Here is a 25,722-nt window from a genome sequence, read left to right on the forward strand (position 1 = left end):
CCCATTGACCTTCACGATTGACCTTATTAAAAAAATATCAACTTCAGTGATAATTTCTAAATAAATGACATATGATAGGTTGTTCATATTAGACACAATATGTCATAAAAAATGACATCTCACCCACAAAGACACTGAAAGCGGGGGACCACAATTCTTTGAACTTGCTTGTATTTTTTTTTAGTAATCTTCAAACTGAAAAAAAATCACTGTTCATCTTTTATCATATTATAAACTTGGAATGCTCCAACTAAAAAAAATTACCCATTTACTGTAACAATAACAATTGTTTTTGTTTTACCAAAAGTTAGGCTGATCAAACTGGTTTTAACTTGCAGGATGACCTAACACAAGAGGCTCATGGACCACAAAGTTCACCTGAGTAACTTTGGTTATGCAGTTCTTCATCAGATTTCCCACTTGTAATACCTAATGTGGCCACATCCAACCCTCAGGGTCATGATTACTAGTATTTAGAGTAGATCTACACTACCCCAGGATGCTTTCACATACATGTATGTTTCAGCTTCTCTGGCCATTGAGAGAAAGAGGGACGAACAGACGACGGGTGATCAGCAAAGCTCACTTGAGCTTTCAGCTCAGGTGAGCTAAAAATAGATCCTCTAACAATTTATCACATAATGTGCTCAAGGTTTCTCAGTCAAATGTTGTACATGTAGATAAGTAGTAACTCCTTATATAAAAGGGATATACTGCAAATGTATTATAGTTAGCGTGTACGATATTTGGCGGAAAATGACTTTTGAATAAGATAGCATAGATTTGATTTAGCGCATTTCTTCATATTCTTATGTATGTGTTTATATGCAACGCATTTAGCGTTGTACTTGATTTAGCGGTTGTTGCGTTCCCTCAAAGCCGCTAAAAAGAATACACAGCCAAATGTAATACGTTTACAGTATGTTCTAAACACATCACTAGTTATTCATTTCTTAGCAATTTTCCTTCTTCTGTAGATTTTTAAGTTTTGTATTTACTTCTTTTTCTCCAGAGTTCCAAGACAAAGTCTTGCTGCAAGTCAAAATGCTGGAAATTTTTAATCATTTTCAATAAGAATATGTTATCATTTTATCATATGGCCTCTCAATCTATCTGTATTTTGGTGATTTAGCCCTATCTGGGTATGTAACAGACGTTTCAGCCAATCAGAATAGACATTGTTCTTTGATCATGCTGATTTCAGTTTGATTCATCCAATGACCATCTTGTCATCTAATGCATCATCTTTATATAGCCAATAGTTTGTTCTCTTGCTTTGCAACTTCCAAAAAATAACACAACACATAGAAGTAAATTATCAACATATGTTTGTAAACTTGCATAATATTGATAATACATAAGTCCAGTTAAATATATTCAATATATAAATTTTTATAAATTTTTATTATGACAAAATATGAGTATATAAGCTAATAACCTTGTATTTGATTGCTGTAGTGAGGATATTTTGTCAACCATTCATTTTTTTCAGAGTATTTTTAACAATACCTGAACTCCACATGAACAATTTACCAGTCACTCTATATTTGGAATATACCAAGCTAGAAAATACATCATTTATCATACCAATCAGCAGTCAGATATAAATAAAGATATTCTACCCCTTTTGTGACCCTGACCTATTTACAAATATTATGTTAATTATCTCAAGTTATTTACATTTTTGAGTCCTTGGTATAACATTTTCAGATTTTTTCTTTTACTGATATTTTGTGAACCCTGCTCTGTACCCCAGCTGTGTATGATTTATATATTTTCACAGCATTATTGCAGTAACCAGTTGGCACATTATTGCTAGGGACTATGTTGAGAGATCTAGGGGTAAAATATCTCATATAAATAGGTGTCAACAATAGAGTGCACATTTCTTTATCTTTCTGTACATAAACATTTGTAAACTATCAACACTCGGTAAAAAAATAAGACATTCAAAAAAATAAACAATAAAATGCAAAAAACAAAAAAGGTCATTAAAAATCTGAAAATGTAATATTTGATGCTTGATATTACCACTTTGATTATATGAAGAACACAAGACATTACTGAATGGGGACAAAACATAATAAGATGCAGGAGTATAGATACATGTATATATAGTATAATGAGTATGATGAATATGGCAAGGTCATAATGATATTGTCAAAGTGGCACAGTCACTCACTGGCTCACACTGTTCATGAAAATGTTTGATTTCTTTAACTTTTAAACCCGTTCCTTTTAGGCCTGGTAAACTGCAGGATCATCTGAAATGACATTTATATTATTGAGTTAAAATTCCAAGTCTGGACTTCAATTCATTGCTGAAGGTATTTAGCCCTTGTTGACACTATTTTGCCAAAACTGAACAGGACTTATTGACCAGTTAATTAATATTCTTGTAAAAAATAGAAGTTTAAGAAATTAAAAATTGCTCTTTTAACTTAAAGAAAAAATATATCACATAAAGGTGAATATATTCAGTATACATGTATTTAGTTAATTTACAACATAGGGTACCTGTGTAAACAAAATAAGTTGTTTACCCTACTTACACTGGGAAAACAAATGGAAACCTTAAATTCAATACTTAATCTTGGTCTAACATAAAGAATTCTTCATCATTACAATGACTGAACTCACCCTGAAAACCTGGATTATGATATGCAACTTCTGGCAATGTGGTTACATTTCTAAAGGATCCACCCGCAGAATATGACCTCATGCTGTAATTGTCATAGGGACTTGCAGGAAATGGTGGACCGTACAATGCGGCTTTATCCATCGGCGGACCTCCTGTGTATTCTGTGTGATGACTGTACTTCTCTGGTCTTCTGAAAGTAAATCACACAATATTGTCTAACATGGAATAACAGAACTCAAAAGCAATCATATTTTTTTAGTTGATTTTATGCCCCCCCCCCCCTCCCCCATGCAACCTTTGATTCTTAGGCTTAGAATAATTTGATTAACATGAAGTGAAATAACAAAGGGTAAAACAACTTACTTGCGTGCCCTGGCAACACAGCAGACAATGAGAATGGCGAGAATCATAAGAGCAGCTCCAGCCGTCACAGAAGCTATAATTACTGTCTCGTTCTGTTGCTGTGATTCTTTACTGAAATCTACCAATGAAAATGCAGGACAATTTTATTTCCAGTAGTATGAAAAAATAGGCTCTATTTTCATGACTTTGAATTATATTGGCATTATTTTGGCAACAGTTTAGTTTTTACAGTAATAAAAATCAGACTTATATATAAATCAAAATTCTTTGAGTCCCACAATTAACATATGATTCAAAAAGTATATTATTTACAAAGCGAATTATTTGTCAAGATAATGAACTCTTTCAGCTCTGCTTTGATTCAGAAGCTGAGCCAATCCATTACGTACCTTTACGAATCTGACATCTGTCTCCTAGATAGGCAGTGCCACACTGACAGAGTAGTTTTGGTGACTTGACACATGTTCCATGCACACAATAGCCTAAATCACACTTATCTAGAAGAAAATTTAAAAAAAAGAATGTACATTATTCCTAAAGGAAAATTATCAAAATGTTAATGGGGGGGGGGGGGGGAGGGAATTTTTTCCTTCACATACATGTATTACCCCAATATATCAAGGCCCCATGTAATAAATTTAGTATGATGAAACTTAAACAATATCTTGTAGAATAAAAATCAATAAACTGAAATGATTTCATAAAATTCTCAATTAACTCAAATAATGCAGGACAATTTTTGTGGAATAGTATGTCAAAAAAACTACTATTATTTGATGCCTCTCATTAATCATACAGAATTGACTCTTTGAATGATCTGTTGTTTTCTTATCAAAAAAAGGAGAGGAACAATTTAATAAAGTTAACTCTAAAATTTCAATCCTCAATACAGGGAGATAACTTACGAGTACAGTTGGTGCCGTCTCCCTGGAAGTCCTGGTTACACTGACAGGTGAAGCTGTTAGAGGTGGGGGTACAGGAGGCAGCCAGGTGACAGTTGTTGTTTCCAGCATCACAGAACTCTGTGGACCACAAAATTAAAATTGTTATCAACATATGTATCAGCTCAAGTAAAACCAACAGCCAGGTGACAGTTGTTGTTTCCAGCGTCACAGAACTCTGTGGACCAAAAAATTAAAATTGTTATCAATATATGTATCAGCTCAAGTAAAACCAACAATCAGGTGAAAAATATACCTCTTCAATATATGAAGTATATGCTGAAATTTCAAACAAGCTATAAATATGATGAAAGTTGTACCGGTATTCAACCTTAGTGCACATTATGTATTTTCAAAGCTATGTAAAAATTTCTAATTTTTGAAAACCAGATAAAAATTCCCATGCAAAGACACAGGATAATTCTTAAAAATATGAAGAACAACAAAGTAAAACATATTTAGGTTTATAAAAAGACACTTCCAAATAAAATGCACGACTGAGTTCAGTGGATTAGCATTTTTTTTAATAATAAAAACTACTGACTAAATTTTACATCTGGATAGACCTACTTTTACAGGCAGATATAGATGTGCTGCCCAAGCTGACGGTGAAATAGCCCTCCGGTCCACAGGACTTGCAGCTACTTGACCGTGGTTGATCCTGGTATGTTCCGTTACCACAGAGTTCACACCTCTGAAGCTGGTCATTAAAGAATTCTCCTACTTTGCAGTTAGCTAGAACAGCAGAATACAATATACTGTAAAATCACATATTTTCATGGGGTCAAATTTTCGAGGTTTGAGGAAAAAATCTTGGTTTGTGGGGACTTGATTTCGTGGATGGAGAATGTTTAAGTAGTAATGTATATTAAATTTTACATTTCGTGGTGGTCATGAATTCGTGGGTCTCTCCATGCCTCGAAAACAACGAAAATTAAACCCCCACGAAAATTAATGATTTCACAGTATAAATTTCATTGTTTTAGAGTATTTTATTAGGATATGGAACACTGTATGAGGGGGACAAAATTTTGTTGAATTGTGATCAATGTTGATTTTTTTGGGGAGGGGGGGGGGGGTACAATTTCATTGTTTTAAAATATTTCTGAAAAATTTTCGCAAAGGAGTCTGTTTCCTTGATGAATGTTATCGATAGAATTTAATACCAATGAACATTCCACATTTAAAGGACTCATACTTAGGTTATATTTGCCTTCAAACTAAAAAATCGGAGAGAAAACAAGAGGCCCATGGGCCACACCGCTCACCTGAGAAGCTTTGACCATTCTGTTCTTTACCAGATTTCCTCCTTGTAATACATAATGCATCCACTGATCATAATTTAGACATTTTGAAATCTACACTACCCCAGGATCCTTCCATGTGCACATAAGTGTCAGCTTTTCTGGTTTGAACAATTTAGAATCTACACTACCCCAGGATGCTTCCACATAAGTTTCAGCTTTTCTGGCCCAGTGGTTCTTGAGAAGATTTTCAAAGATTTTTCCTATATATTTCTATGTAAAACTTTGATTCCCCATTGTGGCCCCGCCCTTCCCCGGGGGTTATGATTTGAACAATTTAGAATCTACACTACCCCAGGATGTTTCCACATAAGTTTCAGCTTTTCTGACCCAGTGGTTCTTGAGAAGAAGATTTTCAAAGATTTTTCCTATGTATTTCTATGTAAAACTTTGAGTCCCCATTGTGGCCCCGCCCTTCCCCCGGGGGTCATGATTTGAACAATTTAGAACCTACACTACCCAAGGATGCTTCCATATAAGTTTCAGCTTTTCTGGCCCAGTGGTTCTTGAGAAGAAGATTTTCAAAGATTTTTCCTATATATTTCTATGTAAAACTTTGATTCCCCATTGTGGCCCTGCCCTTCCCCCCGAGGGTATTGATTTGAACAATTTAGAATCTACACTACCCCAGAATGCTTCAATATAAGTTTCAGCTTTTCTGGCCCAGTGGTTCTTGAGAAGATTTTCAAAGATTTTTCCTATATATATTTCTATGTAAAACTTTGAGTCCCCATTGTGGCCCCGCCCTTCCCCTGGGGGTCATGATTTCAACAATTTAGAATCTACACTACCCCAGGATGCTTTCACATAAGTTTCAGCTTTTCTGGTCCAGTGGTTCTTGAGAAGAAGATTTTCAAAGATTTTTCCTATATATTTCTATGTAAAACTTTGAGTCCCCATTGTGGCCCCGCCCTTCCCCCTGGGGTCATGATTTCAACAATTTAGAATCTACACTATCCCAGGATGCTTCCATAAAAGTTTCAGCTTTTCTGGCCCAGTGGTTCTTGAGAAGAAGATTTTTTAATGACCCCACCCTATTTTTGTCTTTTCTTGATTATCTCCCCTTGTGAGGGGACTTGGCCCTTTATTTTAACAATTTAAATTCCTCTTTACCCAAGGATGCTTTGTACCAAGTTTGGTCAAAATTGGCCCAGTGGTTCTTGAGAAGAAGTCAAAAATGTGAAAAGTTTACAGACGGACAGACAGACGGACAGACGGACAGACGGACGGACGGACGGACGGACAGACAGACGGACGACGGACAAAATGTGATCAGAAAAGCTCACTTGAGCCTTCGGCTCAGGTGAGCTAAAAACATTGTTCGCACAGAATAATTGTTAATTTGTTAAGCACAGAAGGTACCCTAAAACAACTTACTTATGCTGCAGTCTGTACGAGAAGTGGCTCCAGTGCCTTGTGTGGTGTACCCAGAGGGACACGGCTTACAGTCAAACCCTTCAGTTTTGTCTCTATAGGTACCCTGCAGACACACTTGACAAACACCTTGTGTCTCAAACTGTCCAGAGGGACAATCCCCTAAAAAATAGAAATACAAATCCAAATGTTGAGGTGGTTGAAATCACATGCATGATGCTAAAAAATATTCTGTTGTTACTGATTACCTGGTAGCTTAAGGCTGGGTTACTATCATATTTTGCAGAATACAGGGTACATATAATATACCACTTTATTATATACCTAATGTGTATCACTCAATTTTACTGTAGATTTAACGCAATAATGTGATGTCGTGATCTGACTTTCCCAATCACCACACTGTGGTTTTCTGAATCCATATCACCACTATCTGAAACTGATGACATAGTACGCAGAAATATTTCTTGCGCTTTATAAAAAGTCCCGTGTTATAATAATATATATATATAGCTATTGTTTAATGACATAACAAAAACATCTTCTTAAGATAGTATATATTATACTGCTATTACATAATGGATCTCTAAAGGTTTATTTTAATATATTTAGTATCGAATACTAAAATACTCGGGGATGTATATTAATAAATTTATCATTATACCTGTTTAGTAAATTTCATACCTGGCGAGGCGGAGCCGAGTCTGTTATGAAATTTACTAACCAGGTATCATCCCATACCCTGTCACTAAAAGTCTATGTAACGAATTTACCCCACCGATGAAACATTTACGTTTTATTTGTGGTTTATAAATGATTTTCTCTGCTAAATGCTTCATCACGCTTATACTGCGCCTATTATGACGTCACATTGTGTTTGTTACGTAATGCATCGACCGGGTATGGATTTACAACTGACCGGGTATAAGTAATCCACCGCCTTCACGTGACAGACTTTAACCAATCGTAAGCCAGGATTTCATGGAAAAATCAACAGAGGTGGGGTAATTTTAAATATTTCTGAGCTTATATATTTATTAATGCATTAAAACATTGATTTTAAAATATATATATAGGGTTTCCTAAATGACCGTTATATACAGTAATTACCGATGTGCCTACCTGGCTTTTCTCACCTTCGACTGTTTTCTACCCTAATGTTTAGTTTGCTTTAATTATTTGTTTTCATTGAACACATTGTTTAAGGTCCATTATATTTGAATAAATTAAATAATTTTGTCAATTCTCCAAGAAGCCGTAGAGACAGACGATATTGCATGTGCGATTGTTGATATGGATGCGTTTGATTACATGCCAATTAATGCCAATGGTTGAAGGCAAATGCTTTAAAAATCTTATGTTCTCGTAATTTTATGAAATCTCGGATCAAAAAGCACGTATAAATCCTCTCTGTTGTAGGATTATATAAGTTTATACCGTACATGTAGCTCTGACAACTTATTTCGTCAAAGGCATCAAAGCTACATATACAATTAATGGATTATTTGAAACAAAAACACTGTGAACAATTTATGATTTTATGTGATAAATAAATTGAACTTAAAAAGAATTTCGTCGCGTACAAAGTGGTCATAATTATATTATTATAACGCATTGTTTTATATACTACAAGAGTTTACCATGTTTTACAGTTATCAATTAACTTGTTCCTATTCATTTACACTTTACCGAACCCGGGTCCTACTAATAAAAATTGACCGATTTGGCATCCCTAGTAATTATCCATTGTTTTATATACTAAGACATTCTATAAATAGAATCCTACTTAGACCAGGTACCAGTACATGTATTAAAATGTAATAGTATCATCCAAGAAAATCTTAGGTACAGTAGTGCTAAAGGTCTTCGAGGAATGGACACCACTTACTGATGCAGGGACATAACTCTGACAAACCTCTGTTGCACTCTGTAAAATATTTATTGGATAAATAAGGTACATCACGACTTACTGGTGCAATTATCCCTGCTGGTCATTCCTCTTGCTCTGGTTGTGTAGCCTTGTGGACATTGGGTACAGCTGTCCTGCCATTTATATTCATTGAACGTTCCCACTGGACAATCTGTACACTGGTTATCTGCTGGATTTCTGTACTGACCAGGGGAGGTGCAGTTTCCTAAAAGTAGAAGAGAGCAAAATCATATACTCTATGTGGTATAAAAGAGAAAACATCGCTGCCTAAATGAAAAAAATTAATAAATTAATAGAATGATGTTTCAGTTCAATATACCAATTAATTTCTATCTGAATTTTACAATGATGCAAGGAGCTTCAGTCTTGTGCAAAGTAAAAGATTTACAGGTGTTCAAACTCATCCCAAAAAGTACAGTATATGGGGAGCTAAAAATTGGAACAAGGGGCCTTAAGTTTTGATCTTAATATTCAAGTAATTCTATTGGGACTAGAAGGATTGATGTAACCAGGGATTTGAAAGTAAATGGATGTGGGTTTTTTTTTTCTTTGAAAAGACTAAATTGCTGGAAAATAAAATTTGAGGGCAAGAACATTATTTTCCAATTAGATAATGTATTTTTGGAGATGTATTATCCAAAACAATCCTGAATTCTCTTCTGCTTTGGCAAAATGTATCCTCAACAAATGGACAACATGAAGCTAAGTATGTGTATGCAGAGTTAAGTATTGAAATTTTATACCTCATTGGTGCATTGTGGAATTACATTCATTTGCTTATATGAAGAAATGTGTAATCTGACTTACTGATGGTACAGTTACTATCACTAGTGGCCCGGTCAGCTGAGGTGATGAAATCTACTGGACACATCTGACATGTTAGCTGAGTGCGATCCGTTTTATCTCTGTAGTAGCCACGCAGACAACCATTACAGCCCTTAGTTACAGGATCATACTGATCACCAGAGGGACAATCCACTGAAGAAAAAATCATAAAACATGATTAAAACTTTTGACTTTTATTAATTACAAAATTTAATATACTCTTGTTTGTATTAGTGATAAATATTGTAAAATTTTCAAAGTCCCCCTTTTTTTATCCATTGAAAACAATTAAACAACCCTCAATTATCATTAAATTTTGTTACAGTTGCGGTATGTTTTTTTGTCTTTGACTTTCACAAACCTCTTCTCGGGACTGTTATAGTTTGATTATATGCAACTTATTTCATGGTCAAAATTCTTAAGTTGCAATTGGAGAAAAATTTCAAACTGACTATATAAATAACTTTAACTTGTTCAGTAACTTGCACCATTTGACAAGTCTGGGGTTAACAAAGAAGGACTGAAAGCTTCAAACTCACCCACACACTCGTCGAGACTGGTGGCTCCCATTTTCTGTGTCACAGCCTTGTTAGCAGGACAATTTACACAAGATGTCTGCCATTTATCTGGCTGGTATGTATCATAAGGGCAAAGCTCACACTTATTGTCTTTAAGATAAGATCCAGGGTTGCAGGCAGCTACATATAAAAGAAGGAGGGTATGAATACTTTTCTATTGGTGTTTTACTTTGCAGCAGTTGTAATTTGATAATAATACTACACTATTTGAAATACAGCACACAAAAGAATTTCCATCCATTTAAATTTGCCAATGACAGCATACTGATTATGCATTGTTGAAAAACATTTTTATAACTGACCACTTGTCTTTTAAAATATTTTCCATTGCAATAGAGATATATAAATCTCAAGATATTTCATGATCCCTGGGGCTTTGTCATCACTGTTCAAATTCAAAAGGGAATTAATTTTTCATATACAGTTCAGAAAATGTCTAGAAATACTGACGGACAGAGCAGTTTGCTGCCAGAGTGGCTCCCTCGGCTTGTGTTATGAATCCTGAAGGACATTCCTTACACAGGGCAGCAGCATACTCAGTCTTGTAATATCCAATCTTACACTTGCTGCAGTTTCCACCGATGTCTTCATAACCAGGACTACACTGTACTGTAATTAAAACAGAAGAATTAAAACGTCAGCAGAATAAAACTGAAGAGTTTACAAGATGTAAAATCTCTGTCTGAAGGTTTGTTTTTGGGGTCATATTTATATTTTAAAAGTTAACAATTCAGGAAAGAGTAAAATTTCTGTGGATATACACACCAAATTTCCTTTAATGAATGTATATTGAAAATCAGGGTCTGCGGGAGAGAAATTCCTATAACGTTAGATCTCTAGACGATTGTAATAAAAAACTTTTAAATATGACCCTGTATTACAATCTTACATTGACACATGCTGAGGGAGGTCGATCCGGTGGACTCAGTGGTTTTGTCTGTGGGACACTGAACACAAGATGTCTGCCATCGCTCCGGCTGGTAGAAACCCTTGGCACAAGGCTGACACTGGTTGCTATTATCTCTATAATGTCCAGCAGAACAATTGGCTGTTGGATGAAAACCAAACATAATGAACAGAGATGAAAAACACGTCTTTGCAAAGAAATACCTGCTAGTACATGTATAAAACTTAAGGGGATTTTTTGGGGCTCCTCTTTTCTGCAGTTCTAACATATTAAAACTTTATAAACATAACAATTAAATTGGAAAAAAAAATCAAGGAACTGAAAATTGTAAATATCTCTACATAAATGAAAGCAGAAGTTAGCATTCATTGTCCAATACAAATAAAATGAATCAATGAGAAAGCTTTTAAGTTGCATTCCCCTGGAAAAGCATCCTCGCAAAAAAACATACAAAGAAAAAAAGTCTACCTATTGTACAGTCTGTTTTTGCAGTAGATCCATTGTTGGCGGTGATGAATTCCACAGGACAGAGAGTACACATGGAGAACTTATCTTCATTGTTATCTTTGTAGTATCCCACTGTACAAGTAACACAAGCTCCCCCTGTCTTCTCCTGGCCAGAGGGACAGAATGCTGAAGAATATATCAATGGTTTACTTACTAAGATATGATATTGCATTCAGACTATACAATTATTTAGATCGTCTTCAGTTCATCATAGAGAATTGACGAGTATCAACATACAAAGCAATCTTACTTTCACAGTCTGTCTGTTTGGTGGAGTTGACGTCGCGGGTGTATGTGTTGGCTGGACAGTCTAAACACGATGACTGGTGGGGATTGGGCTGGTACTGCCCTCTCAGACATCCATCACAGCCTGTGTCACCCGTCTGTCTCTTTGTTCCTGCTGGGCAATCCCCTGAAGATGAAAATAAGGATCGAGAGCTTTGTCAAGGTGTCAACAAAAATTACAGAACTTGCTAAACAAAGATCTCTTGGGAAATTTAGATTCTTGATAATAACATTACAACTGATTAGTATAGGTACAGTATGTGAGGAATAGTGGAATACAATTTTGTGCCCTTTGGCCTTCAACTCTGTAAACCATTGTAATTCGTGGCAAAATTTTTTCTTTTATGATGTATGGTCTTGACAAAGAAGAATTTCATTCATCTGAATGTATTACAATAAACTCCTCCGTGGTAGTTGTTACTTACTGACGGTGCAGTCCGAGACAGAATCTGATCCAGTAGCGGGAGTGACATAGTCCACGGGACACTTTGTACAGTTATTGAACTTGAAATCTGTGTTTGTCTTGTAGTAACCAATAGGACAGTCATCACACCTCTGAAGTTGTTCATTACGGACCTTCCCAGACTCACAGAACACTGGAAATAAAGCAAAGTTCAATATTGTCTTACCATTTATTAAATCTGCCAATTTAAAGACTTTTTTCCCATTTTTGCTCAAAATTTTCAAGATTTTAAATAGTGTTGGCAAATTGGACGATTTTTAGTAACCGGTTACTCGCTTCATCTTCCGATCGAGTACCCGTACTCGGATGATTTTTCGTGAAAGTATCCACATCTTTTATTTATCTTATGCTTTACTTATCGGTAGTAGTAATACACAAATATACTGTATATATATGGACATTATATTAACAATAAACACATGCGATATTGTCAACGAATTTTTATTTTAGATGAAAGAAAATAAGGAATTTGACACACGAAGAGGACAAATAAAGACATCGTCAATCACCATCTCACAATTGCTTTCCTTATGCTTTCCTTAATTTTCAGCCCCCGAAATATGTCGCTATCAAGGAGAATAATAATTATCTACATATTCCTTAATTAATAATTTTGTTGAGATTTTGAATCAGCTGTTCTTTCTTACAACTCCAAGCTTAATTTGTCTGTGGCGGCATAACGTTAAATTATCAAATGAGGTAATCATAACTCAGGACTTAAACTGTTGTATACCCCCAAGCAATCAAAGCTTTTAATTATATAAAGTGTGAAAACTAATCAAAACAATTTGATCCACAACAACCATGTATTAGATCAAGTCTAACGGTACCTGAAACAAGGGAAATGTGTAAATATACATTTATAAATGATGAAACAATCATTTTATATGCATTTACTATGTAAATTTTTTTCATGCGAGTAACCGAATAGCAGTTTTACTAACTGATACTCGCATCGTTCGACGGTTAACCGGTTAACCGGGTACTCGTTGCCAACACTAATTTTAAATATACATCAGAATGTTGGTAAAAACACATAAGAATGTCCAAAAAAGATAAACATCATTTTGGGAAATTATGACTTAGCATCCATATTGTGTTTACAAGGTTCTCTATATATCAATAGAATATGGATCCTTTTTTGTACCTTTACAGTCAGATGACTGAGTGGAGGCTATCTGATGAGTACTATAACCAGCGGGACAAACGGTGCAGTTCTCCTGGTCGGCCTGACTCTGATAAGTACCGTAAGGACAGGGGTCACAGCCATTGGCGGTGGCATTGGGGCGGTAACCGGCACCACATCGGACTGTAAGAGAAAAATCAATGTAAACCAACTATTACTCGGGACAACTTTCATTTCTGATTCATCAGTCTGAACAATTTTCATTGTTGAAGAAGAATTATACACAAATAACAAAATTACCTTAAAGGTTACGTATTATAAGGACTTTTTTTTAATTGTTCAAAAGTAGGAAAATGTATAATAATTACAAGGGAACTAAATTTAACCCCATTTCACAAAAGTATCAGGTCCTTAAGTCATATATAACAATTCAGGTTAATCCAATATTTGGCTAATGCCTGTATAAACCAAAAGTTGTATTCTGACATTTGCCAGCACTTACAAATTGAGCAGTCATCAATGGAATCAGATCCTGTTGTGGCGGTTAATTTTCCTCCAGGACAGGCTACACATTTGCTTGTTGGGTCTATGGAGTTGTCCTTGTAAAATCCTACTTTACAGTTAACACAGGTCAGAGAACTGGTACTGTTGTCTACTTCTTGTCCACTCTCACAGAAGACTGCACAATAAAATTACAATGTACAATGTACACAGAAACGGCCAGACAAAAAAACATAATTAGATTCTAATTTGTATCTATTTTGGGATGGAGCAGGGCTAAATATACTCAATGATACATTCAAACTATTGGATGGAGACACTATTGTCAGATTTTGGGGTGGAACAGTGCTAATACTTACAGATACAGTCTGACTTTTGTGTGGAGCCTTTATTGAGGGTCATGTATCGTACGCCACCACAGGATTTACAGGAGGTCTGCCATTTTTCGTCTTGATACTCTCCCTTAAGAGAAAGTTTTGGAATCTTGTAAATGTTATATACGAGGGGTGATCAAAAAATTCGCAAACTTATTGAATAACTTCCAAAAAAGAAATGATATAGGGTTCTCCACTTCTGTAAGTTCCCTGGAGGCAAGAAGCTGGAAAAAATTTTGTAATCAAGTGAGAAATTATCTCATTGTTTGGCAATGTGACATTTAGGATAATGAACTTTTTAAAAATTATGTTTTTAAAAAGATTTTTGACATGTAATTTGAATGCTAGCACAACCATATTCCTATATCTGTAAATGATAACACATAATTAAATCTTTAAATGTCTACTTACTGAGTGAGCAGTTAGCTATGGAGGTAGACCCCGGTTATTACTTACTGAGTGAGCAGTCAGCTATGGAGGTAGACCTGGTTGTTACTTACTGAGTGAGCAGTTACCTATGGAGGTAGACCCCGGTTATTACTTACTGAGTGAGCAGTCAGCTATGGAGGTAGACCTGGTTGTTACTTACTGAGTGAGCAGTCAGCTATGGAGGTAGACCCAGTCGTTGGAGTCGTCTTGTCAGATGGACACGTGACACACACAGCTGTAGTTCCCAGAGTTCTGTATTTACCCAACGGACAACGTACGCAGGTTCCATTGGGGGCCAGCTCAAAACCAGGATTACAGTCATCTGCAATTTGCAAAAAATACTTTTTTTATTACTGTTTGTGTACTTAAAAAAAATATTTAAGCAGCTTTTTAGCAGACCAAAATCTGCCAATTCATGAATACCATAAATAAATCATTGATACATGTGTAAATCAGCATATGGCATGGAAGTTTGAAGCACTAATTCATGATTATGCTTATGTTGGCACTAAAATTTGAATCTGCTGATTTATGTTCACAAACAGTTTTATTAAACAAACCAATAAATATTTAGAGAAGGTTTTGAAATATTGTAAATAGTTAAATGTTATAAATTATAGTTACTTACTGTAGCATTCACTTTGAGAGGTGGATTTAACCGCTCGAGTTGTTTGACCCACTGGGCACGGGTCACAGTAAAACATTCCGGACTGGTTCTGGTAGAAGCCCACCTGACAAGGTTCACATCTGCTTCCTGTCTGGTAATGGCCAGGGTCACAGATTGCTGTCAGAAAAGAGAGATTATCAGCTCTGGGCAATATAGCTCAAGACTTTCAGCACTGGGCAATATAAGTCAACTTAAGACTTTCAGCATTAGGCAACATAGCTCAACTTAAGACTTATAGCACTGGGCAATATAGCTCAACTTAAGACTTTCAGCACTAGGCAATATAAGTCAACTTAAGACTTTCAACAATGGGCAATATAGCTCAACTTAAGACTTTCAGCTCTGGGCAATATAGCTCAACTTAAGACTTTCAGCTCTTGGCAATATAGCTCAACTTAAGTCTTTCAGCACTGGACAAATATAGATTAACTAAATTTACATTCCTACAGCAAATGGTGCTTCACAAGAAAATTATTTCAGCTTGATTTTGAAAATCTGCATCCTCAGAAAAGATGTCAGTGCATTGCAATATAGCTCAACTTAATTCACATGTTGCTTCACAAAGCATTTATTCATTATTTTAGTCTGATTTCTTCAATCTGCATCCTATATCCATCTCTTCTGACTAAAGTAAAACTTGAACTACCAGTAACATGTCTCCATTTCAGCTCCCTATAAGTTTTCTATTTTGAGAGTGACTCACTTTTACAATCGGTGGCGCTGGTGCTGGCTACAGTCTGTGTGTTAGATCCCTGAGTACACGGCTTACAAGAGGACTGGTCATCCAGATCTTGATAAGTCCCCACAGGGCAGTCATCACAGACACTGGTCACGTTGTTAAAGAAATTTCCTGGACCACATTTGACTTAAAATAAGAAAGACATTACATTGAAAAATATTGAATGTCAAATAATGTTTGCTTAAGTGTTCATGCAAAGTATACTAATGCATACAATATTTCAGGCCTTGAAAAAAAATTTTGACATGGAGGTACAAAAATGACCTTCTTTCAAATAATTATTTCTTGACTTTCAATTTTCCAACACTAAGTTTTATCTTATGCATGATAGACCTCTACAAAACTTTTCAATGAATTTCCTGGATATCACAATCTATAGGACAAGACCCCTCAAATATACATAATTATCTAAATATACCTAATGCCATAAAAAATAATTTCTTGTTTCTCAGACCCTAGCTCATCTCTTCCTTCCAAGGATGCCTCATTGATCCTTTTTATTGCTAAATCAATAAAATAAAAACAACAAATCACCTCTCCATTATTTTTTGAGGTTTTGTACAATGAAAAATGCTGCCTCATCATGTTTTGGGGGCAATAAAAAGTTTTTAAAGCCTCCCTCCCTCATCATATTTCTTTAAAAAAAGGCCTGAGAACCAAGGAATTAACTTTGCATGACCTAACCACTGAAATATTCCCCACTATGCATGTACCCTGTATTTATCTACAATAAACCTACCACAATAGCCATCCACCACTGTCTCTCCGCTCGGACAGGTGTCTGTTGAGTCTAAAGTGAACTCATTCAGATCGGGTGTAGCATTGGGAATTGTTCCCTGAAATTATATTAAATAAGTACATATATTGTCATGTTTCTCTTTACATCATATCAAAATCACAGATGCCAGTACTTAGAAGGCATTAAGGCACAAAAGAAACCATAAGAGAGCAATATACCACTCTTTATAATTTTTCACATCAAGACCTCCAATTACAGAGATCACTTTGAAACAATTCTCCATGTTTACTGTCCCTTCCAACACAGAGGCAGGTATTAAAATTACTAATTTTTACAAATTTCCAGGCTACATCATGAGTTACTACAAAAAATTTGAATACATAAGTAAAGCATCTGAAAAGTAATGGTGAACTAAAATACTGATGCACATTTAAAAAAGAAAATAAAGATAATTATGTCTTACCGAAAAATCAAAAAGTTGTGACTCCAGGATATTTCTGGTCAGAATCTCCTCAATGGTGAGTGTTTCTTGTGGATTACTCCTGGTGAGTGAGGCTCTACAATAAAATAAAAATAGACTTAACAGCAACTGTGTCAAGTGACTTCTTAAACATTTAAAAGTATTCAGAAAGTATTGGAAATATGCCAATACATGTACTAGTTCCCTTCCTGAAAGAATACCGGGTAATCTGACTTCCCTTAAAAATGAAATGGTCATAATCATAATACCTGAATACAATGCAAACTTGATCTGTTAATTATTTATCATAATACAATCACATACCCAAATCAAGCTCAATAATTGGGCAGTCACTGATTTACTACAGACTTATGAAATAAATTTTATCCATTACAAATGACTAACAGTGACTCTGGGATGGTGATATCTACATACAAGAGGCCCAAGGGCCTTGAATCGCTCTTCTGATAAATTGTACAATCTATCACTTCTATCAGAAGCCTCCAACTCTATTAGTATCATAAGACCCAAAATGCATCAACTTACAAAGTTTGAAAATATTTAGCCAGTTAAGACTGAAGATATTATAATATAATTATTAAATACCATAAGTAGGTCACAGTGACCTACCTTTTGATTGAAATTTTCTGAGGACTCAAGATACATTAATTAACAAAGACTGATGATTCTTATTAAATAAGTACCTGAGATATTCAAAAGTAGGTCACCATGACCTACTTTTTGGTCAACATTCTCTGAAAACCCAAGATGCATCATCTGACAAAGTTTGACGATTCTAAGCCAATTAGTACCAGAGATAATTAAATATAGCCATCAAATATCAAAAGTAGGACACAGTGACCTACTTTTTGGTCGACGTTATCCAAAACCCAAGACGCCTAAACTGACAAAATTTGCTGATTCGAAGCCAATAAGTACCTGAGATATTCAAAAGTAGGTCACGGTGACCTACTGGGATGGTGATATCTCCGAAAACTTAAGATGCCTCAACTGACAAAGTTTGATGATTCTTAGCCAATAAGTGCCTGAGATACCTAAATATAGTCATAAAATGTCAAAAGTAGGTCACTGTGACCTACTTTTTGGTCGACAATCTCCGAAAACCCAAGATGCATCAAATGACAAAGTTTGATGATTTTAGGTCAACAGTGACTCTGAGATACTTAATTATAGCCACAAAATGTAAAGTAGGTCACCATGACCTACTTTTTGGATGGTGACTCTACGAAAACCCAAGATGCATCAACTGACAAAGTTTGATGATTCTTAGCCAATAAGTACCGGAGATACGTATAAATAAAGCCATAAAATGTCAAAAGTAGGTCACCGTGACCTACTTTTTGGACGTCACTCTCCGAAAACTAAATATGCATCCACTCACAAAGTTTGATGATTCTAAGCCAATAAATACCTAAGATACTTAAATATAGCCATAAAATGTCGAAAGTAGGTCATCGTGACCTACATTTTGGTTGACATTTTGGGACAAGATATCAAGATGCATCTACTGACCAAGTTTGATGATGGTAGGTCGGAAGGTAATCAAAATATGCCTTTTAAACAATTTGAAAACAAATGTCAGCAAAATTCAAAAAGTAGGTCACACGTGACCTACTTTTTCATAAATATGTTTTAAGGTCAAAAGATGCATCAAAGTACAAGATTTGATGATTCTAAACCTCCCAGTGTCTGAAATAATGGGATTTAATGTTTTTAAAAGGATAAGTCATAAAGTTCAAAAAGTAGGTCACAGTGACCTACTTTTAAGTTGACATTGTTTGAGGACCCAAGATGCATCAACTGACAAAGTTTGATGATCATAGGCCTTAAAGTGTCCAAAATATGCCTTTAAATCAATTTGAAAACAAATCCCCGCAAAATTTAAAAAGTAGGTCACCGTGACCTACTTTTGAGTGAACATGATGTGAAGTCATAACTTACAGGATTTGATGATCCTAGTCCTTATAGTAAGCAAAATATACACGTTTTTATTAATTGTAAATTTAGGTCAACTTTGAAGTGACCTTGAGACCACGCCCTTTGCCCCAGGGTAATTCCCCATGCAAATTTTAATCTTCAACATATCCTGATCCTTGTATGTAAGTTTGGTGAAAATCTGACAGGTGGTTATGGAGAAGAAGATTTTTTAGCAACCAGTACTTTTGGTTTTGTTTTCCTGATTATCTCCCCTTGTTTAAGGGTCCCAACCCTTATTTTAGTACAAATGGTAGCCCTTGGGCCAAGAATACCCTGTGACGAATTTGGTCCTGATTGGCCAATGGCTATGGATATCTAAAAAGTTTACGCACACCGCACAAATGGCCATAGCATTAGCTCTTTGAGCCTTTGGCTCAGAAGAGCTAACAATAACTCTGGGATGGTGATATCTACTTACAATCACTCTGGGATGGTGATATCTACTAACAGTGACTATGGGATGGTGATATCTACATACAATAACTCTGGGATAGTGATATCTATTTACAGTGACTCTGGGATAGTGATATCTATTTACAGTGACTCTGGGAAGGTGATATCTACATACAGTGACTCTGGGATGGTGATATCTACTTACAGTGACTCTGGGATGGTGATATCTACTTACAGTGACTGTGGGATGGTGATATCTACTTACAGTGACTCTGGGATGGTGATATCTACTTACAGTGACTCTGGGATGGTGATATCTACTTACAGTGACTCTGGGATGGTGATATCTACTTACAGTGACTCTGGGATGGTGATATCTACTTACAGTGACTCTGGGTTAGTGATATCTACTTACAGTGACTCTGGGATAGTGATATCTACTTACAATGACGCTGGGCTGGTGATATCTACTGACAGTGATTCTGGGATGGTGATATCTACTTACAGTGACTCTGGGATGGTGATATCTACTGATGTCGGGCTCTGTGCTGTCTGACGTTTTCGCCTTCCACTGGACGTCTGACAGGTGATAACAATGGCTACATCACCACAGTCCGTCTGTCCACAGATCTTGTTGTCCCACTTCTGGTTAATGGAGGCAATAGTTTCTTGCATTTTTGTAGAAAGAGTGTTTCTTATTCCTTCACAGTATGCAGTGGAAATACTTGGATAAGCCAGTCGTATTTTCAGCTTCTTTTTTGCTGGGTTCTGTTGCACTAAAACAAAAAACAAATTTGTGAGAAATCTGTGCATCAATATTTTCATTTTATTTTTAATTATCATGTACTAATTACTGGTAGAGACACAGAATTCTTTTTTTATCTAAGAAAAAATAAATTTCAATCTTTAAAATGCTGAAATTGGTTTTATAAGTAAACTCAGACGGCTCAACAGTGAGTTATAAATGTACATGTATAATAGGAACAGTTAATTTTCCCTATGAACTTACATCCACAAGATGGGAAGCGAATGGGAATATTTCTATTGGAAGGATTCCATGCCCCTGTAGGTCCACAAGTGTAAACTTTAGGTGTGTATCGGTCAATTCTTCTATTAGCATTAGAACATCCAATTCTACAGCCAATGTATGGGCTATAATTCCTCTCACAGGTTCTTGTACCTAGATGTGGGGGTGTGGGATCTACACACCTCTCAGCTTAAATAGAATATATAACAGAACTGTGAATAACTTTTATTTGAATACAGCTACATCTTTAGACCTTACAGTTTCTAACTATGATTGTCTTCTGTTATATGATATAACAATTCATTTTATATCATTACTACTAATCATCTATTTTTTTTTTACCGTCTTGAAAGCACAATAATTTGAACCAAGTGTGCACGTACTTCAAAAGTACATGTATTTTAAACATTAATACAATATTAATCTGATAGGACTGAGATGTTGAAAAAAATCCTGAAAATTCTTCAATATTCTTGTGTTTACTTACGCATAACATAAATGTTGAAGGAACAAGAGGCCGAGCTGCCAGAAGCATCACGTATGGCATAAGTGTTGGTGTATTTGCCCCATAAAAATGTATCTCCTGTGGAAAAATCAAATACAGACATTCTACAATGAAGTCTTACACACAACAGGTCATCACAATACAGTTATGCATAAAAGGTAACTTGTTTGATCAACACAAAAGAATTAAGCCTTCAATCAAAGTTTCCATGAAACATCCAGAGTAACGCTGCCTAACAAACTGCCACATCAAACCTAGTTTACAAAATGACACATCATTAAATGCTTGTGAATGTTCTACAGGACTAACTTCTTCCATACCTGATTTGTGGGAACTCTCCTGTGATGTTGCCCCCTCTGGAATGGGCTCGGTCCATGTCACCGTGGTCAGTCTGTCTGTGGACACTTTGTAAACATTGGGAGGACAGGGAGTCTTAAAAATGGGGTACACCTTGTCTGAAATAAAACATGAAATCAGTCACAGTGAAATCAATCACAGTTAATGTTTTCTCTGTTTTTCTCAGCTTATATATAAAAGTTTCATGGCACTTCCAGATCACTACAACATATCCCCAGTCTTTAAAGATAATTAAGTTCAACTTTACTCAAGTTCTAACCAACAACCCCCTTCCCCTCAATCTGATTACTTACTATATGTAACACAGTTGCTGCCTGTACACTGTTTCTGTGCACTTGAAGGATACACTGGCTGTACTCCTCGATGATAGATAAATTCATTCCAACGTAAGATGGTGCCATCAAATACCTTTCTTGGTTCAGTAATTAGTTGTGGCATCTCAGTTTCAAAGCTTAGAGCTCTGTTGTAAATATTCAGTTGGCTTACATATCCTCGGAAACCTGATCCAACTCTTGGAGTCAAGGAACTATCAAAGTCTCCACCAAGAGTCACCCAAATACTGTTCAATAAAAAATATGTCTTGCATTTACATGTACCCAAGGTAAGAGAAAAGCAAAGAAATACAAATTAAATAAAAATTCTCATTAAGTTTTGGAATTGTCCTGAATTTGAAACTTTCAAACCTCCAAGATGTTAAACAAGGTTTAAATGTCAGATCAATACCTTAAGATATCTGAGGAATCAACATATTAAAGTTCATTTGTATCATCCCAAATCACTACAGTGTATCCCTAAACAACAAATCAATGTTCAAGATATCAAAGGTCAGCTTTAAGCACAAAAACTTCGAAATAATCTTACTTTTTGGCAAAAGTGGAATTGTACTGGGTGGCAGTTATTGTGTCCTGTCGTAAGCTGTTTACCACTAAATCGAAGCTTCCGTCGTTCTTCCACGTCATCACCACATAGTTCCACCGTCCGTCAGCCACCTTCTCCAGCTGGTACTTAGCTGTCCTTGGGTTCTGAACGTTCTCATCATAGACTGTTAAGCCACTGTGGTCAAGGGTGAGGAACTTTGTCACACCTGTCAGACTATTGGCTGACCTACAGAAGTCAAAAATTTTGGGTTTCCAGGTCTTGCTGTCATATTGAATTTGGCTTTGGCTTCAACATATCTCTTTTCAAATGCTTGTTATTTTACTTTGGCCATGTTAAGAATATGCTATTTCTCTTATTAATTAAATATTGCTTTAGATTATTTTTGATAGTGTAGTATGGCATTTCAGTAGCATTTTTTAAAATTCAAATCTTTCCTTTTAAATACTTAAATATTTTAAAAAATCCTTGTTTTTGATACATTCCAGTGAAAGTTGATATGAAAACTTTTAATCAAGTAATATTTAGGTTCAATTGCTGAATGTTGAACATCTTCATGACACATTTACCAGATCTCCTATTATACAAATTCTTACTTTGCAACAAAAATAGTGAGGAAGGTTCCAGTGATGGAGGAATGATAGAAGCGGACCCAAACACTGATAGAGAATGCGTCAGCATTCAAAGAGATGGGGTAGGGCAGTGCTGCATAGCCATCTTGCTTTGTCAGGTAGAAGTACATATCATAATTCACATCCAGATCTGAAGAACAAAATAAAATTATTGCACTTTTTTCATTAAGTACCCATCTCTGTAAGAAAAGGGCTTAAATTATACTACTGAGCTTCAGCAGTCACCCGAGTGTCACAGTTGTGTATCAATTATTTTTCTGTTCTTTTTTCTCATTTTTTTAATTTAAAAATTTGCTCACTTCTTTGACAGCCCTCTCCAGTTTTTCCTAGTGGACACCTGCAGTAATGGGCATTCACCATATCAATACAAGTACTGCCACCGGTGCAGGAAACCCCAGAGCAGTCATTGACATTCACTTCACAGTTAACACCAGCATAACCTGTTATTCAAAACAATAAATTTTGGAGAGTTAAAAAAAAATCAGGGTAAAATACTTAAAGAAAAAGTGTTTGGGACTTCCAAAATTTAATTTTATATATTCACAGTATTTTATATAGTTTATATATTTGAGTTTGAGATATCTAAGTTCAGATATATAGATTCCTACCTGGTTGGCAGTCACATCTAAAACCTGGGGCCAAATTAACACATGTTCCTCCATTCTGACACTTATTGGGATCAGCACAATGGCTTATCATAGTCTGACAGCCCAGTCCTCTGTAGTCTGTAAAGTACAAATAAAAAAAAAAGACTAGCTCTTCAGATTCATCCAAATAATATTGAACAAAACCATTCAGTTACAACCTGTTGCTGAAATGCAACTTGGAAAAGAAAATTCTCCATCTTTTTTTTACTCATCGTTACAAAATCTTACCATTATTTGGGCAAGTACATGTGGAAGTAGAGATTCCTTCTTTACATGTAGCTCCATTCAAACAAGGTCTCACGTCACGACAAATGTCTGGTTTATTCTGACACACGTCACCGTATGTATTTTTAGGGCAACTGTTACAAAGAGAGAGAGGTGTTTTACCCTTTAATATTATTTTCTATACAGATTTACTGTAGATATGGTAAATAATGAAAAGAGATTAAAAAAAGTTATTTTAATTTTTTTTCAATTTGTTGAAAAATTGTCATAGAAAAATTATAGCATATTATATGTCAGTCCTCATCAACATTTAAACTAAACCAATATGAAGTTGACATATAACTATGAATTATAATTTATACGAAACCCCTCTTTACCTGCAGAAAGACTTCTTGAAAATGTTGATACAAGGAGCTGTGCTGGGACATCTGTTATTAGACGTGCATTCATCGTAAATCACCTCACATCGTTTCCCGACCCAGCCTTCAGGACAAGTGCACTGAAAGTCTGCCACCAGGTCTGTACAGTTCCCGCCATGCATACAGGGTGCAGAGGCACACTCATCAATCGGCACCTGAAAAGTTAGTACCCTTAGAGTTGGTTCTCTTTTTTGGTCAATTCTAAATTTCACATTTTGCAATCATGTATATCATAAAAAATTGGACCCCCTTCCCCTAATTTGACAATCTGGTAAAGGTATATGTATGCATATGCCTTCCAAACTGCTACGCTTGATATTTTTACTGTTTACAGAAGTCCGATGTGTCACAATTTTCAACTCAAGTCACCTTGGCACTGCTGTTCCTAAACAGAATAATTTGAATCTACATGACATAAGCTTGAGATATTCTCTTTATACTTACAGAGCAGTTCTTTCCTGTAAACCCTGGTCTACAGTTACAGAAGAAATCATTGACTCGGTCCACACAGTTAAGACTCCCCACAGGACTACAGGGGTTGGAGGCACATTCATTGATATTGCTCTGGCATACATCCCCTGGAAATTATAATAAGTATCAAAAGTCCAATTTCTCAAAAGACAGGAATATCGCAACATGTACATGTACTTATTGTAAACAGAGTTAGGCATGTATAATAAAAATATTAAAAGCTACTTATGCTGCGTAAATACATATACCAGTATATGTATGTGGTATGAAAGACTGCAAATGTAAAACACAGAACAGACAGTCACATGATTTCAAACTCTTCACTAAATTCCTGTTTTCACAAACTAACATCAGATACTCTCAGCCTAGCCATTGAACTTGTTAGATGTACAGATGTCTTCATTGTATTAGAACACCATACACAGATAGCAATATTTGTTGTTTCTACTTGTGTTTGTCCTGGTAAGACGAATGTCATGAAAATTAATGTTTTCTAAAGTTTGACGTTTTATTTATGTCTAAATGTTTGTCTATATGTTGTGTGTAATTGTACTACATGTATTACAGGTTTTTATGCTACCATCTTTATCAAAATAAATATTTGAACCTAACTCAGTCAGTCGGTCTACTACTGACTACAAATGGCACCCATGAAACTACAACCAACTGGTTGATGACTGAAATTACCAAAGAAACCAAGTACACAAGTCCCTGTATTTACCATTATAGCCTGGAGGACAGGTACATCCATATCCCTGGTTGCCGGGTTTATCGTAGCAGGTGCCCCCGTTCTGACAGGAAGCAGGTCCACAGGAGTCAATGTCGTGCTGACAAAGCTTGCCAGTGTAGCCAAATGGACAGCTACATGTAAAGTCATTAAATTGGGAATTACAGTTTCCTCCGTTTTTGCATGGATTTGGTGAACAGTAGTTCTTTATATTACAGGTGCCACCAGGAAATACTGTAAAAAAAATTTATTTTAGAATTTAATAAAGTAGGCAAAAGTGTGTTAACATATT

General features: G+C 35.7%; 1 protein-coding gene across 1 annotated transcript in view; it reads right to left on the reverse strand.

Moving 5' to 3' along the window:
* Positions 1 to 1,311: 1,311 nt before the first annotated feature.
* The window catches only part of LOC134273339 (uncharacterized), a 56,779-nt gene continuing 32,368 nt past the window's right edge, over positions 1,312 to 25,722 (reverse strand). The window contains exons 31-67 of the mRNA XM_062755541.1: positions 25,425 to 25,664; positions 24,677 to 24,810; positions 24,191 to 24,387; positions 23,817 to 23,947; positions 23,550 to 23,666; positions 23,241 to 23,381; positions 22,906 to 23,071; positions 22,295 to 22,537; positions 21,727 to 21,992; positions 21,397 to 21,531; positions 21,059 to 21,154; positions 20,554 to 20,760; positions 20,050 to 20,320; positions 17,157 to 17,250; positions 16,694 to 16,790; positions 15,919 to 16,080; positions 15,177 to 15,332; positions 14,709 to 14,870; positions 14,285 to 14,343; positions 14,105 to 14,207; positions 13,747 to 13,923; positions 13,266 to 13,427; positions 12,081 to 12,251; positions 11,621 to 11,782; positions 11,332 to 11,496; positions 10,846 to 11,004; positions 10,407 to 10,565; positions 9,918 to 10,076; positions 9,361 to 9,531; positions 8,594 to 8,758; positions 6,627 to 6,785; positions 4,516 to 4,680; positions 3,910 to 4,026; positions 3,394 to 3,501; positions 3,005 to 3,122; positions 2,641 to 2,831; positions 1,312 to 2,264 (exon numbers count right to left, since the gene is read on the reverse strand). Of these exons, the coding sequence (XP_062611525.1) occupies positions 2,239 to 2,264; positions 2,641 to 2,831; positions 3,005 to 3,122; positions 3,394 to 3,501; positions 3,910 to 4,026; positions 4,516 to 4,680; positions 6,627 to 6,785; positions 8,594 to 8,758; positions 9,361 to 9,531; positions 9,918 to 10,076; positions 10,407 to 10,565; positions 10,846 to 11,004; positions 11,332 to 11,496; positions 11,621 to 11,782; positions 12,081 to 12,251; positions 13,266 to 13,427; positions 13,747 to 13,923; positions 14,105 to 14,207; positions 14,285 to 14,343; positions 14,709 to 14,870; positions 15,177 to 15,332; positions 15,919 to 16,080; positions 16,694 to 16,790; positions 17,157 to 17,250; positions 20,050 to 20,320; positions 20,554 to 20,760; positions 21,059 to 21,154; positions 21,397 to 21,531; positions 21,727 to 21,992; positions 22,295 to 22,537; positions 22,906 to 23,071; positions 23,241 to 23,381; positions 23,550 to 23,666; positions 23,817 to 23,947; positions 24,191 to 24,387; positions 24,677 to 24,810; positions 25,425 to 25,664 (5,711 nt within the window). The 3' untranslated portion in view covers positions 1,312 to 2,238. The remainder of the gene's footprint in view (positions 2,265 to 2,640; positions 2,832 to 3,004; positions 3,123 to 3,393; positions 3,502 to 3,909; positions 4,027 to 4,515; positions 4,681 to 6,626; positions 6,786 to 8,593; positions 8,759 to 9,360; positions 9,532 to 9,917; positions 10,077 to 10,406; positions 10,566 to 10,845; positions 11,005 to 11,331; positions 11,497 to 11,620; positions 11,783 to 12,080; positions 12,252 to 13,265; positions 13,428 to 13,746; positions 13,924 to 14,104; positions 14,208 to 14,284; positions 14,344 to 14,708; positions 14,871 to 15,176; positions 15,333 to 15,918; positions 16,081 to 16,693; positions 16,791 to 17,156; positions 17,251 to 20,049; positions 20,321 to 20,553; positions 20,761 to 21,058; positions 21,155 to 21,396; positions 21,532 to 21,726; positions 21,993 to 22,294; positions 22,538 to 22,905; positions 23,072 to 23,240; positions 23,382 to 23,549; positions 23,667 to 23,816; positions 23,948 to 24,190; positions 24,388 to 24,676; positions 24,811 to 25,424; positions 25,665 to 25,722) is intronic.

This window comes from Saccostrea cucullata, unplaced genomic scaffold (assembly GCF_032062105.1).
Source record: "Saccostrea cucullata isolate Sc308-1 unplaced genomic scaffold, CSIRO_AGI_Scuc_v1 ctg31, whole genome shotgun sequence".
NCBI classification, from domain to species: domain Eukaryota; kingdom Metazoa; phylum Mollusca; class Bivalvia; order Ostreida; family Ostreidae; genus Saccostrea; species Saccostrea cuccullata.